General features: G+C 33.8%; 1 protein-coding gene across 1 annotated transcript; it reads left to right on the forward strand.

Annotated features, from left to right (window-relative positions):
* The first annotated feature begins 1,448 nt into the window (after positions 1-1,448).
* On the forward strand, positions 1,449-6,165 carry LOC120083011 (oligopeptide transporter 3). Its single transcript, XM_039038488.1, has 6 exons — positions 1,449-2,166; positions 2,452-2,549; positions 2,663-3,232; positions 4,592-4,847; positions 4,953-5,135; positions 5,220-6,165. The coding sequence occupies exons 1-6, from the start codon at positions 1,642-1,644 to the stop codon at positions 5,832-5,834; spliced, it is 2,247 nt and encodes a 748-aa protein (XP_038894416.1). The 5' UTR covers positions 1,449-1,641; the 3' UTR covers positions 5,835-6,165.
* The last annotated feature ends 8,566 nt before the right edge of the window (positions 6,166-14,731 follow it).

Below are 14,731 nucleotides of genomic sequence, written 5' to 3' on the forward strand. Positions count from 1 at the left end.
TTTATAATAATCTCAAATTGTATAAATTATCCACATTGTTAAGAAAATTGGAACCAAATTGATTAATCGATTAATGAAATATAGAGAACCAGAATCGAACCGAGCCGATGAGAAATTGCACCGCCTAGACTAATGGTTTTGGATGACTCGATTCTCAATTCATCGTGTGCACATGTGGGAAAGGAGAAGAAGATGGAAACTTTGGAAATAAAATAAAATTTTGTGTTACCTTAGTAACAAAGTCACAACCTTGACTATTCAAATGTCACCTAACTAGGGCAGGCTGAAACACTTTTTAGTAAAACTATTAACGTTAATTATATATATTGGCGGGTTCAGTACAACGACCTCTTTTTCTGATTTAATCAGAACCTAATTGAATTTTTTTCGACTTTATATATTTCCAACCCAAAATTATTAAACTGTCTGGTTTCAACTCGAACCGACGATTGGTTTCGGTCAGTTGAAGCAATTTTTTCAATTTTTTTAATTTTTTTTTTCCTTACACTCCTAATTATTATCATATTACATGGATTGACATGATGCCACTTCTTTTTAACGGTTGATGTGTTTCTATTTCATGGATGGTGTGTTAGGAGTGAGAATGATAGACCGAACAAATCAAAGTCAATCGATCGAATATGAAGAGGAGTCGGTCGGTGTCGATTTGGAAATATTCAAAATTGGGAAGCATTTTAAAAAATTAAAAGAAAACCGACCAAATCAACCAACCGACTTTTACTTTTTGATGGTCAAGGGTAGTTTGAACATTTATTAAACCGACCATGATCGGTTAAGTAGGCTTTCGGTTGAAAAACCAACTTCGACTTACTGATGTTCACTCTGGATAGTGTTACTTGAGTAAAGTATAGGCTATAGAGATGGAAATAAATAGAGAAAAATAGATAGATCTTAATTGGCATGGTGCTACTAATATAAATATAAATAAATAGAGAAAAATAAATAAACATGCATCCTGAATTACAAAAAAAAAAAAAAAAAAAAAAAAATCAAAATGGCACTCATATAAATATAAATATATACCTGTTATTTATCTAAAAATAATAAATATTTATTTACTAATTCAAATTTATAATATACATGTTTATTTATTTAAAAATAACAAAATATTTATTTACTAATTCAAATTTATTATTTTTTTATTTTTATAATTTTTTTAGAAATATCATTAAAATCGAAATTTCATCAAAATTTCCGTAAAATTAAGATCTCCTTACATCGATATCGAAACCTATATAAAACTTAAAACTCTTTCCATCGATATCCATATTTTAAACCTTACTTACAAATGTATGGACACTTTTAAATAGAACTTTTAAATCCATAAATATTATAAAGTTAAAATCTAAAAAATCATTAAAAAAAGTATATATTTTAGGGGTGGGAAAAATCCAAAATTCCCTTATAAATATTCAACATTTCATGACTGACATTTCTCAATCAGCCTCTCGAGTCTTGACTTCTCTACTCTACTTGTTCTTTCTCTTCCAACCCTTCATTCTCTCTGTCTTCCCTTCATTTTCTTTACAGATAAGAGAGATTAAAACATAGAGAGAACAGCAAAAACAGAGCCTACTCTGTTCTGTTTCTCTGTTTCCTTTCCCCATTAACGCCCTTTCAATGTCCTCGAAAACCCCGCCCAACCAAGATTCCTCCGCCGCCGCCGCCGCCAATAAGTTCAATGGCGGCGGCGAACCGCCGTCTGAGGAACGGTGCCCGGTGGAAGAAGTGGCTCTGGTGGTCCCAGAGACTGATGACCCATCTCTTCCGGTGATGACTTTCCGATCATGGGTTCTGGGGTTGGCTTCTTGTTGCCTTCTCATTTTCCTCAACACTTTTTTCACTTACCGCTCTCAACCGCTTGCCATCTCTGCCATTCTTATGCAGATCGCTGTTCTCCCAATTGGCCGTTTTATGGCCTCCACTCTCCCAAACAGGGACTTCCATTTTTTCCAATGGAAGTTTAGTCTCAATCCTGGCCCTTTCAATATGAAGGAGCATGTTATTATCACCATTTTTGCTAATTGTGGCATCTCCTATGGCGGCGGTGACGCCTATTCCATCGGCGCCATTACTGTCATGAAGGCTTATTATAAACAGAGCTTGAATTTCTTCTTGGCCCTTCTCATCGTCTTAACTACCCAGGTCTGTGCCTTTTTTTTTCCCTTTCTTTTTCCTGATCTTCCCCTTTTTGCCTCTTTTTTGGTTGTTTGGTTTGATTTCTACAGTCGTTTTCTTCGTCATTCTTTTTCTCTTCCCTAAAGCGGTGAGGAAAAGAAGGCTAATTCAAAAGTTCTGTCTTTTGTATTTCGATTGTAGTCAGAACACTGAAACACCCACTTTTTAAAATACCCAGATGGATAAGATCTAGACCATTTTCTTATATTCCCCTGTTTTTTAGTCTTTTTGAAAATTTGGCTGTTGGTCTAGGTTTTGGGATATGGATGGGCTGGAATGCTCAGAAGGTACTTGGTGGATCCTGTTGAAATGTGGTGGCCTGCAAATCTGGCTCAGGTTTCTCTGTTTAGGTACGGTTTCTTCATATTTGTACAGATTTGGAGCTTAGAGACCTAGCATTTGTCTGTTTGTTTGGTTCCAATGCATATTCTGATTTGCTCTGTTTTTGTTTCCCCTGTTTTAGAGCTCTTCATGAGAAAGAAGACAAATCAAAAGGGATGACAAGAATGAAATTCTTCCTAATCGCCATGGGAGCAAGCTTTATATACTACGCTTTTCCAGGTTACTTGCTCCAAATCTTATCATTCTTTTCGTGGGTTTGTTGGGTTTGGCCTCGCAGCATCACGGCTCAGCAAATCGGGTCGAGCCAAAGTGGGCTTGGGCTCGGTGCTTTCACCTTCGATTGGGCCGGGATTTCAGCCTACCATGGAAGCCCACTGGTTTCGCCATGGTTTTCAATTCTAAATGTTGGAGTTGGCTTTGTGATGTTCATTTATATCATCGTCCCTGTTTGCTACTGGAAGTTCAATACCTTCGATGCTCGTAAATTCCCCATCTTCTCTAATCAGCTCTTCACCAGAACCGGCCAGAAATACGACACCACCAAGGTTTTGACGCCGGATTTTGAACTCAATGTTGCTGCCTATGATAGCTATGGAAAGCTTTATCTTAGCCCACTTTTTGCCCTCTCAATTGGATCTGGTTTTGCTAGGTTTACTGCTACTCTTACCCATGTCGCCTTGTTCCATGGACGGTATGCTTCCCTTTTTTCTTATTTCTTTCCGTCCACTGTTAATATTTTGTTTGATTCTGCCATACTTTGTTGTTTTAGGTCAAGTTGCTGAGTTTAGTTTAGTATAGTTCATGAACTATTTTTGGATGGTTGTTGTGTTTGTTTTGGTCTTTGAACTTATATACTGTGATGGTATGTTCTACTTGTAATAACGTTAGATGTCTTTGTTGGATTAAGACGAAATTACAAAATGTTGTCTCTGGACTTTGCCCTTTGTTTGCTAAACACCTATATTATGAAATAAGTTAATATTATCCTTGACTTTTTATAAACTTTTCGTAACTTGAGATCTAAAACGACCCTCACAATGACTTGGAGTAGGGAGGGGATGTTTAATTCACAGTTTTCTAAGTCACTACTACACCGTTTCAAGTTCTAATTTTCGTCCAACATTCTTATGAATGTCTACCAGGGGGTTTTAAAACTTTTATGAAAGTTAAGAAGAATATTGTAACTCTTTGGAAGAATAGGATGGGGGTATTTGTAAAACAAAAGGCAAAGTTTAGTGGTTTTTTGGTTTGGTAATTTAGTCTGGTGGCTGATTTGACACATGTGATAGCAAATGACAAAAGAAAATAGGCAGTTTGGATAAAATAAAGAGGCAATTGCAATGTATTACTCCATTAGCATTGGCATGTCAAATCAACTATTGTTTGTTCAACATGTTATGCAATTTAAAGTTTGATGCAGTTGAAACCTTTTAAAGTTTAGAGATTAGAGATTAAATAAATATAGCCACTAATGTTGGAAACCAAATTTATTTGATTACATGATTGTCTGAGTGGAAAGTGAATTGCTGAGTAACAAATGGAATGGGGGAGGCTGCTGGAATGGGAATGAATATGTAAGAGAGAGGAGAGAAAAAAAATGCAAAGAAAAGAAAGGGTGGGTCCTACTAGAATGAGAATGCCATTCTCTGATCATCTTAGATGAGAAGAATATAATTCTTTTTCAAAGTATAAATGATTTTCAATTTTGGGACGGGACAGAAAATAAAATAATACTTCAACTGGGGGAATAAATCCATGTGACATGATTCTTATTCTGGGATCTCAATCCTAATTAGTAAATATGGTTCTGTAACCATTATGTTCTTGTTGAGTTACAAACCTGCTTGAACTTTTATTAAAGATTTGAAATCCTTGTGTCTAATATAGAAGAATGGTCTCATAATCTGCTAAATAGAAGTTGAATAAAAGTGGGTCTTGAGAATCTATCTAGGTTTAGATGATACTCAACGACGGTAAAAGACTTCACTTCATGAGAAAAAGCTCAAGATTTGAGTTCCTAAAGTAGGATTGTGCTTTTCTAATTTTCTAGGGACATATGGAAGCAAAGCAGAGCAGCAATCAAGAATGCAAAATTGGACATTCATGCAAAGCTGATGCAAAGCTACAAACAAGTGCCAGAATGGTGGTTCTTGATCTTATTATTTGGGAGCATTGTATTGTCGCTTCTGATGTCGCTTGTGTGGAAGGACACCGTGCAACTACCATGGTGGGGGATGCTATTTGCCTTTGCCATGGCTTGGATTGTTACCCTTCCAATTGGGGTCATTCAAGCAACAACTAACCAGGTAATCGGACGGGAATTAGTAGTAGTCGTAGTAGTAATGCCCACTTGTCTTTCTTTAGGTTCTCTTGAGCATATTCTAAAACAATCTATATGGGGTCTTATGCAGCAACCTGGATATGATATTATAGCACAATTCATTATTGGTTATATTCTTCCTGGGAAGCCAATTGCAAATCTGCTCTTCAAAATCTACGGGAGGATCAGTACAGTTCATGCTTTGTCTTTCTTATCTGATCTTAAACTTGGTCATTATATGAAAATCCCACCAAGATGCATGTACACTGCCCAGGTGATCTTTTTACAAACTTATCATTCATCCCAGTGTCTCTTTTGAGAATTTATGACAATGTTGTTTTGTTTTCCTCTTCCTCAGTTGGTTGGAACGCTAGTTGCCGGGACGATTAACCTGGCCGTTGCTTGGTGGATGCTGGACAGTATAGAGAACATCTGTGATGTTGAAGCTCTCCACCCTGATAGTCCATGGACTTGTCCAAAATACCGAGTCACATTTGATGCTTCTGTTATATGGGGACTGATTGGACCGCGGCGGTTGTTTGGACCTGGTGGGCTGTACCGCAACTTGGTTTGGCTATTCCTGATCGGAGCAGTCCTTCCGGTTCCCATCTGGGCATTGAGTAAAGCTTTCCCCGAAAAGAAATGGATTGCACTGATAAACATACCAGTTATATCCTATGGCTTTGCAGGGATGCCACCAGCAACTCCTACAAACATAGCAAGCTGGCTCATAACAGGAACCGTTTTCAACTACTTTGTCTTCCGTTACCACAAGCGCTGGTGGCAGAAGTACAACTACGTCCTCTCGGCTGCGCTCGATGCAGGTACAGCTTTCATGGGTGTGCTGCTTTTCTTTGCGCTGCAGAATGCAGGCCATACCTTGAGATGGTGGGGATCACAACCAGATCATTGTCCTCTGGCAAAGTGTCCAACCGCTCCTGGGATCGCCGTGAAAGGATGCCCGGTATTCTAGCAGCAGCAAACTGATCATGGTTATGCAAGAAAGGGAGTTTCTGGAGATCGTCAAGGCGGGAGGACGACGTGTTACAGAATTAGGTTCAGATTCTTGCTTTGCTTTTGGATGTTTGTAAATGCTAGTTGATTGTAATGAGAGGTTCAAGTGATTTGGGTGGGCTTTTATATGGGATACAAGTTGTGCTACATCTTTTTGGTTTGACTGTGCTAGACTGCTAGTGTAGAGGGCAAAGCATAAAATAAAAACAAAATCCTCCTTTTTTTTTTTTATCTCCCTCCAACTGTACATAAGAATAAGAAAAATGATAAAAATGAAATATTGGATTAAATGTATTTTTAATCTAGAGATATCTTGTTTCATATATACATATGATCCATTATCTATCTTTAATCTATAATCTATAATCATTTTATAATCTGAGTGTATTACCACGTCCAATTGCACGTATATTTTCTAAAATTTAGAACAATTAAACTTCAAATAAAAATAATTTTAATGCTCTTAAAAATTATTTAAGCAAAAATTATTGAATATTATTCAAAAACATAAAATATAATAATTTTAATATATTCTTATTGTTTTATTTTTACAATGGTCAATTTTTATGTTTTATTAATTAAATTGAAGTTTAGTTTAATTATTTAACCAAGTTTTGAGTTCAGTTTTTAAAAAATAAAGATTATTTGAAATTTAGGGTGTAAAAGAAAAACTTTTCCTAAATTTAATAGACTGGGGAAATCATAAAGCCGCTTGATCGAATAGCTTCTAAAATTCTTAAAATATGCTTTTAATTATTTAGGTAATTGTTTGATTGTTGTACAAAAATTATAAATGAGACAGATAATTAAATAATTTGCACAATTTTGTAATTTTTTTTAATAAAGGATGATTTAAAAATAATAATAAACAGTGAGAATATGTTGGTTGATATAATTTAATTTTAAATTCACTAAGAAATTATGAAAAGAACGTCATTTGAAATTCGAATTATGAATGCAAAAGTAACTAATTACATAATTTCCCTTCAACTAATGTTGGTTGATCCAAATATAATTGAACCAATTGATAATTGTATGCATCACCTTTACACATCATGTTATAACTACATTCAAAGACTTTTAACCATAACAACTAATCCCTCAAATTTTGAATATAGGGTTCAAAATCCTTATAGATAATCCTTTGATGCTTTCTCAAAGTTAGTAGGCTTGTTCTCAAATCAGAGAGATCGGTGAGACGGTCAACTTTTTGGAGAAGGAACGATCAAATTGTTGAAGTCTTCTAGTCTTTGAATCTTTTGAATACCGAAGATTGAAAGTTTTTGAATTCTCAATGATAAGTGACATTCCATATTTATAGAGTTTGAGGAGGCCTTAAATAGACATGAGCCTGATTGATATTGGGTTCAACTTTTGGACTTAATCTTTTTTAACGACACTTATTAAAGTTTGGCCCAGTTTATTTTAATAAACTCTAAATGACCTAGTTTTGCCCCAGTCACCACGTAATCTAATTTGATGAGAAATTGTCCATTTTCTGAATTGTTTGATTTATGACCAAAAACGTGATATGGAGGGCCTATTTCCCTACCTACAGCAAAATATAGTTTTTATAAAAATACAACAATCTCACATTTTCTCACTCCTAAATTTGTTTAGTTATATATTTCGTTTCACGTTATCTTTTAAATATATTAATTTAATAAAGAAAAACCCTCAATTTCTTCTTCTTTACACGGCAGCGGGCATCCCACCCCCCACACCTTCTCGCTCTACCCACGCAAGAAGGAGAAGCCATCAGCCGCCTCCGGCCACCGTCCGTCTCCGCCACCATCGCATCGCGTCTGCAGTCCAGCACCGCCGTCCGCCAGCAACGTCCCTACAATAGGTTCTCTCATCACTTGGAGGTCACTGCCATGGTGGTATTGGACAAGAAAATCTCGTCCTCATCAGAGGTCGAGGCAATGAACAAAAGGCGCAAGAAAAAGAGACCGAAGAAAAACTTCCTTCAACAGGTGTGGAAGAATCTGAACTTCAAAATTGAAAGATGAAGAAGAAGGAGAATGTGCACTAGTTGTGAGGCTTCTCTTTTTGTTGTGGATATGAAACTTTAATTTTCATTTGTTGGTTGGTTAAAATTGAATAGCAATTCAAGGTATATAGATTGTAGAATAATGTAGAATTTAGAATTTACATATGTATTTTGTTTTATCTTTGGGTCCTATTTTAGCTGTTAATTCAAAGTATTTGTGTGGCTTCTGTTTTTAGTACACTATACTTGTGCACGGTTCAATCTAAGGTTGCAACATTATTTTTTTTATTACAAGGTCTTTGTACATATGTGATTTAGCAAAATGTCTCTCATACGTACTAGGTACTTTCTTTGTCTCTTTCTCTTGTCCCTTTCTTGTCTTGCGACGACACTTGGATTTTACAAATGCAGCCTCGACAACTGGTTAAGTCTCGACACCTTGGTTTTGGATCAAAGGTTTATATGGAAATCTGCACATGTTTTGTGCGACAGCTGAAGATGGAAGATTAAACCGTGGATATTGAAGGATATTAAAGCATTCTGATTGGAGTATTAAAGACAAACGTGATTTAGAGGTATTAACTGCGTATGTTTAATTTGATTACAATATTGGTTTGTGGGTTAAAATAATTGTTTTAGGGTTTGTTTGATTACATTCTATTTGAATTTGGATGTTAAATGTTTGTATCTTAATTTTTTTTAAAAAATCACGATATATATATATATATATATATATATATATATATATATATATATATATATATATATATTTTAATTATTTTCCGTGGGTTAGTTACAGATTTTGGCAAGATTTTCAATGTATTTTAATATTAATTGGTTTAGATTTTTTTTTTTTTTTAAATATACACCATAAATGTAGAGATTTAATAGGAGGGTATATTTGTAATTCTCTTTAACCGGTTAAACGTATTGTAGAAGTGTTTTTGGCTATTTTTATAAGTTGAAACTTCATGGGCCATTTTCTAAAAAGTCCATTAGATTTTGGCCATTTGTTCAAAGAATCCTAATTCGAGTTGATATTGTTTGATGGATTAATACTTAGACAAAGAGTGCCATTTGATTTGCCAACTTTCATGTCATTAATTTTAATTTGGAGACACATATAAATATATAATCGGTCTCAAAATTATCAAATATTAATTTAAATTAATGATGTGACAATCTGTAGTTGCATGTTTTATTAATTAAATTAAAGTTTAATTTTAATTATTTAACCAAGTTTTGAGTTCAATTTTTAAAAATAGAGATTATTTGAAATTTAGGATGTTAAAAAAAAAAAACTATTTAAATCTCTGTGTAAAGAAATGAAATTTAATAGACGGGTGAAACACTAAGTCAAATAGCTTTTATAATTCTTAAAACCAATGCTTTTAATGATTTAAAGTAATTGTTTGATTGTTGTATAAAAAAATATAAATGAGATAATTAAATATTTTTGCACATTTTTAATTTTTTTTATACAAGAAAATTTAAAATAATAATAAACAGAAAACCAGTAGTAAACTCATTCTAGCACTTTTCATGAATTCAAAATTTACGTCAACACTAACTACTAATTTAATTTCTAGATCACATCACAAAAGTTTGTCCATGAATATCCACAATCTGATCACCATCAACAAATCCATCAAAATTTGTGAAGCTTGGGCTTTCAATCTCGAATACATTATTGTTCGACGAGATTTTTTGGATAAATTTAGTTGGTTGAATTTGAACTTTGTATTTATATTGATCTAAAGTATCACGAGTACAATCTTTAATATTTGATTGTTTGATACTTTCTCTCAGATGTATAAACTTTAATCTTTAAGCTCGTTGACCTTCTTAGATGATTGGTCCATAGACTTGTTGATCTTCTTATGTGATCGACTTATGAACTTGATGATTTTCTTGGATGATCGACCTTTGGACTTGTTAATCTTGTTGCTTAATTTAGATTGGCCTCTGGCTTGTTGATTAGCTTGGATCGACCTTTGGCTTATTAATCGTTTGGATCGACATGTGATTTTGTTAATCAACTTGAATCGGCCTCTAATATGAAGTGTTCGTGCTTCTTAGACTGTCTGAATGAATGATTAGTGTTACTGATGGGTAACCACACATACTGGGCTGCTTCTGTAGGGATTGAAATTTCCCGAAGCTGAAGCAATCATTGAGCACCATTTTAATTTTATAGAATCATGCAAATCACAAAGAATGGAAACACAATGTGCATTCTAATTAAGCATGCAACTAACTGAAAAAACAAAGGAAGAGGAAGAGGAGATCCAAAGATCACTTACCTTTGAAGACCAATTATTCACGTTCCTCCCAATTCGTGTTAGATCCAAAGATCACTTACCTTTGAAGACCAATTATTCACGTTCCTCCCAATTCGTGTTGTCTTCTCCTGATCTCACAAACACGCAACCGGACACCACCTCAGGGTTTTTTTCCGTTATTTTCAAGGACGAGAATCGTGTAAAGGTGTGGGCTTGCACTTAATTTTGGCATGAGGGAAGGAGAGAGGATTTTCTGTCAAAACTATTATGCAGAAAACTTATAGAGAAGGTGAATCAGAGAGAGAGAGTGAGAGACCTTTCTCTCACTTCTCCTACAATCTCCTACAATTTGTTACGTAAGAGACTTTTTGAGAAAAATAATGGGTGAGGGAGTTATAACTTCCTCCTTTTTAATTTTAATTAAATTAAATTTAAATTAAAAAATTGAATTTAGCATATATATATATATATATATTAACCACTTAATATATATAAAAACTATATGTTATATCACATATAACATATATAACCTATAGTTAATTTTATATCACATATCACATAAATCATAATTTATTATTCTCTCAAACAACCTAAGGTATATATTAATCACATTCATATTAATTTTAACCTATAGTTTTTGTATGAATCACATTCATATAAATTAATATTTGAATCACATTCAAATAATAACCCCTCTCAACAAACTATACAAATTTAATATGAACCATATTTATATTAATTAACATATAGTTTCTATGTGAATCATATTCATATAATTAATATTTTGATCATATTCAAATATTTATTTTTTTCATAAAACTATATAAATTTAATATGAATCATATCCATATTAAATTTTAACATATAAATTTTATATGAATCATATTCGTATAATTAATATTTGAATCATATTCAAATATTTATTTTTCTCATAAAACTATATAATATATCAATTTACATTATTTAATTATATCTCATACAATTAATTTCTTTTAATTAATTTGAATAATTCAAATTAAACCAAAATTAATTTGATTCTCATCCGTCCTCATTGAGCTAACAAAGGGACCTTATGGACCTATAGATTGATGCCCCAATGATAGTTTAATCAAATTAATCAACATTCATTAACTGTCGGTCACTCCACTAAAGACCGACAGCTGAACTCTTCGTACTATAGATATATTTCTATGTCCATTGGATATAACCAATCAATAGGGCATTGATCCTTCACAAATTGCTTGTAAGTACAGTTGAGTCAAATTACCGTTTTACCCCTGTAGTTGCATCTTACTCCTTAAGTACCATTGATCCCTCTAATGAACAATTAGTCATAGTTTTGTTGGGGTTGATGCCCTAAACCTCACAGGGTCCTGTAGTTTGTAAACCATGTATGAACAAACATTTCAGTGATTAATAATATTTGATATTTTATTCACTTATGTATATTTTAGTTGCATTAACCACAAACCAATAAACTAACATCCATGGTTATCGTTGTAACTTAAACATGTATGTGGAGACATATAGGTGGATCGTGTTTAAGTGATAACCTAAATGGTCTGTAGTATATGGATTAAGGTTAGATACCTTATCCTGGTGACATTACGATGGTCCGCTTTGTAGGTGTTATAAATGCTGTAAAGTGCTACAAATGATCTGATCTTTATCATTCATTGTATTAGACATGTGAGCAGGGATATTCTATACAAAGAAGTTTGTATAAGACCAGACCACGAAATGTTTAGTCACATTATATAACACCGTTCATAATTGGGACTTTCATTTCACTTGGATGACCATAGGTAACATGACCTTAATCCTGAGTGAGTTGTGAACTCCTGCCCTATGAGGTCGGTCCTTTGATTTGCATGGGCGAGAGTGGGTAGATTGTCGACTCAATAAGCCTACCATTTTGGGGATTCGTCTGATTGAGGAGCTGGGAACTCAGCTACACAAGATGGAATTCACTCATTCTCCGAAGCAGGGGTAAGTAGATAAATTGCTATCTTAAGAGTTGACTTTGGGTCTTGAACAATGTGGCGCCATACCCTCTCTTGGCCAAAGAGGGGTTTAGTCATAGTGAGACTAGATCTATTGTTCATTAGAGGGATCAGTGGTACTTAAGAAGTTAGATGTAATTATAGGGGCAAAATGGTAATTTGGCCCAACTTTACTTATGAGCGATTTATGAAGGATCATCGTACTATTGATTGGTTATATCCAATGGACACAGAAATATATCTGTAGTGCGAAGAGTGCAACTGTCAATCTTTAGTGGAGTGTCCGATGTTAACGGATGGTGGATAATGTGATTAAAGAGTTTAATAAGTTATTCACGTACCGTTCGAGCTTCAAGCTATAGGTCCATAAGGCCCCATTGGCAACTCAATGGATTTAAGTTGAGAATAAGTTTTTGGGTTAATTTGAAATGTTCAAATTAATAAGAAGGAATTTTATTATGTATGATATAATTAAATTAATTAAATTATATATGATATAATTGATATAATGTATTTGATACATTATTGATTAATTGGAGGAACTAATATTTGAATATAATTCAAATATATTTTCATAAATTAGATTCATAGTTGTTAAATTTAATATAAATATGATTTATATTAAATGCCATAAAATAGAGAAAAAGAACTATGGTTTATATATTGTATATGATGCAATATTAAAATTATATATTATAAATATAATATGATAAATTAGTTATCATATTTATTTATAATTTATTAATTATTTGATAATTAACCATTTTTCTCTATAACCGACCTTAGTGGGGAATTATTTGGTTTTATGGAAAAAGTGGGATAAATGAAAATGTGATTTTATTATTAAAAAAGACAACCTTTCATGATCGAGTAAAAGAAAGTCTTCTACACGATTCCTTGAGAGACTAAACGATCGAGTAATATAGTCTATATGATAGACTTGATCGTCTACACGACAACTTTGTTCTCTTCCTCGATCGTCTTCCTCCTCCAACTCCAAACTTACCTTTAACCAAAATTATCCAGAGCCCACCACTTCTGGATTCTCACACCGAGAATACCAATGTCACCAAGTGGTAGTGTCCTCCTTTTGGTTTGAGTTCGCATTGCTGTTTGCTGCTTGTTCGAGGAGTGTTCATGACTTGTTCGACACGTTTGTGAATGAGTACGATCAAGGGATTAACTTGAAGAACGATTCTTCAAAGGTATGATCTCTATACTTTTGTTCATTTATTCAAAAGCATGCTGTAATTTAAGTTTTATATATAATCTATTCTTGTTGACTGTAAATGTATGCATTCAATCAAAATGGGATTTGGACAATCCACTTCCGCTCAAAGGTTCTTTGTAAATAGAGTACCTTCAAGTCCAACTATGATCGAATTTCTCTCAGGCCAAGAGAGGGTGAGGTGCCTCATTATTTAAGCTCTGGAATCAGTCCTTAAGGAAGCAATTTATCTTCTTAGCCTAACTATAGAGAATGAGATAATTTCTTCTTATGTAGCTATGTTCCCAGCTCCCTAATTAGACGAATCCCTAAAATGGTAGGCTTATTGAGTCAATGAATCTGGCTATTCTCACCCATACAAATCAAAGGATCGCCTTCATAGACAGGAGTTCACAACTTACTCAAGATTAAGGTCAAGTCACCTATGGTCATCCTGGTAAAATGTAAGTCTCTTCTAGCAACGACGTTATAAAGAGATACTTAACATTTTGTGGTCCGGTCTTTATACAAATTGTTTTGTATAAAATACCCCCGCTCGTATGTCTCCACAAGAATGATCAGGATCAGATCATTTATAGTACTTTACAACAATTGTAACAACTATAAAGCGGGTCGTATCACTAGTGTTACAAGGATAAAACACCCAACCTTATCCATATACTACAGACCATTTAGATTATCACTTAAACATGATCCACCTGTATGTCTCCACATACATGTTTAAGTTACATCAAATAACCTTGGATATTAGATTAATGGATTATTGCACAAGTAGTATAAAATTAATCAACCATTGATTCAACTAACATAAAACTACGAGGCTTTAGAGCATACACCCCAACAATCTCCCACTTGCACTAAAGCCAGGGAAATATGAGCCGGTGAGACATGTATTCTAAGGCATACACTATATCCTACATACTCAGGCATGTATCCTAGGGCATACACTATATCCTACATGCTCTCCCACTTGCCCTAGCACACTAGAGACATGTCTCATAGTCCTAAACAGTCTAGGAGATCCTCTCACACTTTAGTCTAGAGAATCCTTTTATATAATACAAACAATTATGTTAATAAGAACCAGTGTTCACCAACAAGATGTACCCACATTCCATGTTATTCCTTCCACTAGGTGCTTATATATGGTCTCTAACCTAATCTTTGAATCACATTGTCGCATAAAGTGAATAGATTAAGTTCTATCTGAAACAATTTTCAAATATCTCAAGAAACCTTAAACATAGACAAATTATTGCTTCAGAAGCAAAATATATTGGTGTTGACAATCAACATGTATAAGCAATTAGGATCTTAAATACTCTAACTAAATTAATTTTAGATTTACAA

This window comes from Benincasa hispida, chromosome 8, assembly GCF_009727055.1.
Source record: "Benincasa hispida cultivar B227 chromosome 8, ASM972705v1, whole genome shotgun sequence".
NCBI lineage: Eukaryota > Viridiplantae > Streptophyta > Magnoliopsida > Cucurbitales > Cucurbitaceae > Benincasa > Benincasa hispida.

What these genes read in the sequence shown, in the direction of transcription:
- LOC120083011 (XM_039038488.1), top strand. Translation starts at nt 1,642, where the DNA reads ATGTCCTCGAAAACCCCGCCCAACCAAGATTCCTCCGCCGCCGCCGCC. An exon ending in TTCAAGCAACAACTAACCAG is followed by an intron (nt 4,848 to 4,952) that starts GTAATCGGACGG and finishes GGTCTTATGCAG; the next exon opens with CAACCTGGATATGATATTAT. An exon ending in GATGCATGTACACTGCCCAG is followed by an intron (nt 5,136 to 5,219) that starts GTGATCTTTTTA and finishes CCTCTTCCTCAG; the next exon opens with TTGGTTGGAACGCTAGTTGC.